Genomic DNA, 2,745 nt, shown 5'->3' with positions numbered 1-2,745 from the left:
GGTGTGCGGGGGGGGGGGGGGGCGGGCTGACCTCCGTGTGTGCGCCCACAGTGCACGTGTGTTCCACGCTTGCCGTTTGCGCTGCTCCACTCGGACAAGGGCGGCTTGTAGGAGCGGGGGGAGTCGGGTTTCTTCTCTAACTCTCTCTCTTCTCCCCCTGCCCTGCAGAAGTTCATGATGAAGGTGAGACTTGGCATGGCTGCTCGGTCGGTGACTCTCCTGCTTCTAGATGTGGTCACGCATGTTCGTTTCTCTTTTGCATTCACGGCACCTTGTTCACATTTTAAAGTTTTAAGAAGTTAAATAAACTTTGGAACGTTTACACGTACATAGACCGGTCACATGTTTGGATTTAACAACTTAAACAACGGGAGACACTTTGGGGGTCACATCGTGACATGTTAGGCTCAGTTGGCCAACGTTGGGAATTTCCACGTGAAGACCGAACTTCCGTCCGGCCCTCCTGCAGCTGGCTGCCCTGCGCTGAGTTCCTGTGGACACGCAGGAAGTCCTTGCCCTCGGGCGCAGAGGCCCCCGCTGCGCTCACTCCCAGAGCAGCAGAGCTAACCCGGCCCTCTTCATTTCTCAAGTAGAAAGAGTGGGAAGGGTGTGAGAGGAGGGCCATGAGAAGGGGCCTCAGACATGAGGCTGTCCCCGCGGGGCTGACTGCACGGGCCGTGTCTGTGGCCCCTGCAGCCAGGTTTAATGCGTTGTCGTCCTAAAGGTGAGAGGGAGGAACGTGTTTGTCTTCTGTTGCCAAAGAAAGCATGACATGCAGTTTCAAAAGATGGCCATTTTCAAGAGCGTCAACTCTGGGACTGTGAAGTGAAAGTCCAGACGTGCATGGAGAGGGTGCGTGGGGAGGGGGACTAAGACCCACCTCGCCTGCCGGCCACGGAGTTAAGTCCACCGTCATGCTCTGTGGACCTGCCCAGGCGTCCGGGGGTCCTGTGGGTACCCTCAACCAGTTGCAATCTGGCCTTTCAGATGGGTGACAGGACAGGGCCCATCTTGGAAGTCATCTGTCCACAGGGCATGGGACATCTTCCAAGACTTCAGATAACCCCACCTCTTAGTCAGCAGGGCGTACTGTTACTGCAGAGAGGGCAGCCACTGCCAACTGGACATGTCACCAAATGAGAGTTCGGTTGGGGAAGCATTAAGAGCGACAGCAAAACACGAATGCCCTCGCACGTGTAATAAGTACTTGATGACATCTGGGCTGGGTACAGTTCGGCTTTTCTGGCCAAGCCCGTGCCCACTGCTTGGCTCGGCCATCTCGCCCCTGTGCCTACCTCCGGGTGCCGGCTGACTGCCCTTTGGGGAGGACTCAGGGGACAGATACCTGGAACATGTGCCCGAAGCTCTTCTGTGAGTGCAGGTTCTGGTAGAAACCAGAGTGAGGGGCAGATGCCGCAGGGCCAGCGGAAACCCGGTGGTGTGTGCCCGGGATAATTTAATCAGGCCCTGTTTTTGTTTCTTGAACTGCAAGGCCAGGAGGCCAGCAGCTCCTTCTCCTGCATGCGCAGGATCAGGAAGGCTGGAATGCTATTAGGGAGGGTGGAGGAGGCGGTGAGAGTAATGGAAGCTGATGCTAAGGAGGGGGGCGTGGGCTTTACTGGGCGCTCGCCTCCACCCTGCTTGGCTTCCTACCTGGAGCCATAGCTCTTCTGGCGCGGGAGCCCTGTCTGCTGTTGGCACTGAGGTGGGAGCAGGGCTGCCCTCGCCATCTGCTCCATGGAGCCCTGGTTAAGACACCAAGGTCAGCTCTTCGCTGTCAGCGACCGTAGTGATGACTTCCGGCCAGGGAGCGAACACGCAGGGCTCAGCTGCCAGGGTGGGCCAGGCCAGATCTAACAAGGTGTGGACGCGGTCGACTGAACCAGAAAACAGAGAGAACCTAGATAGCTCTTTGGGCGTGTCCCCAAACTGCCAACGTAGCCTGCTCTCTTCTGCCCTGTCTCCTCTATGCAGACGGCTCAAGGCGGTGGCCACCGGACGCTGCTCTACGGGCATGCCATCCTGCTGCGCCACTCCTACAGCGGCATGGTGAGTAGGCCTCGCTCCCCCTCTCCCGGGCTCCTCTCGCTCCTGGGGAGACGTGGTGGCGCCGTTTCAGCGTGGCATTATCAAGTGCATGTCTTCATGTACTGCTTAGTGTTCCCCTGAGAAGGTGAAGGTTAGAGACCATGGGAACCCTTCAGATCTATTATTATATGACTCTTTTTTATAAAAAAAATTTTATTTAACTTTATTTATTTATTTTAATTTAATCCTGCCCAGGGACAGAGTGAGAGAGCGAGAGCGAGTGAGCGAGAGAGAGAGAAGGCAAGCCGCCAGGTCCGGGACTCAAACGACAGTCAACCACATGGGGGTCCAGCGCCCTTAACCACTGACTCTTAAAAAAAAAAAAGAAGAAAAAACATTTTATTAGGGAACGTGTGTACTTGCCAGAGAGAAAAGGAGAAGAAAGTGAGAAGGCATCTCCCCCCACCCCATGAGGCATGGTCACACCTCCATCCGTTCTCCATCTCACTCTCCTTTTGGGATTTCGGGCGTGTGCATACTCACTCCTGACCTGTGTCTCAAGCTGCCAGGGCTGGGCCTCGAACTGTGCCTCCAGCTGCGTGGGCTCCAACTGCCTTAGCACCAGGTCATGGGCTGGCCCTCCTATCCTCAGTACCCTGCTTTGGATAAGTTGTTTTAGGAAGAGAGAGACGTAAGAACTAAATAAATATTTCTCTC

At 55.6% G+C, this 2,745-nt stretch overlaps 1 protein-coding gene across 1 annotated transcript in view; it reads left to right on the top strand.

The window, feature by feature from the left end:
* Positions 1–2,745, top strand: part of LOC114007368 (ryanodine receptor 2-like) — an 84,052-nt gene that overhangs the window by 39,161 nt on the left and 42,146 nt on the right. The window contains exons 5-6 of the mRNA XM_027770854.1: positions 169–183; positions 1,975–2,049. Coding sequence (XP_027626655.1) covers positions 169–183; positions 1,975–2,049 — 90 coding nt within the window. The remainder of the gene's footprint in view (positions 1–168; positions 184–1,974; positions 2,050–2,745) is intronic.

This window comes from Tupaia chinensis, unplaced genomic scaffold (assembly GCF_000334495.1).
Source record: "Tupaia chinensis unplaced genomic scaffold, TupChi_1.0 Scaffold000161_1, whole genome shotgun sequence".
NCBI classification, from domain to species: Eukaryota; Metazoa; Chordata; class Mammalia; order Scandentia; family Tupaiidae; genus Tupaia; species Tupaia belangeri.
The sequence above is the reverse complement of the archived record's forward strand: the minus strand, read 5'-3'. Positions and strand labels throughout refer to the sequence as shown.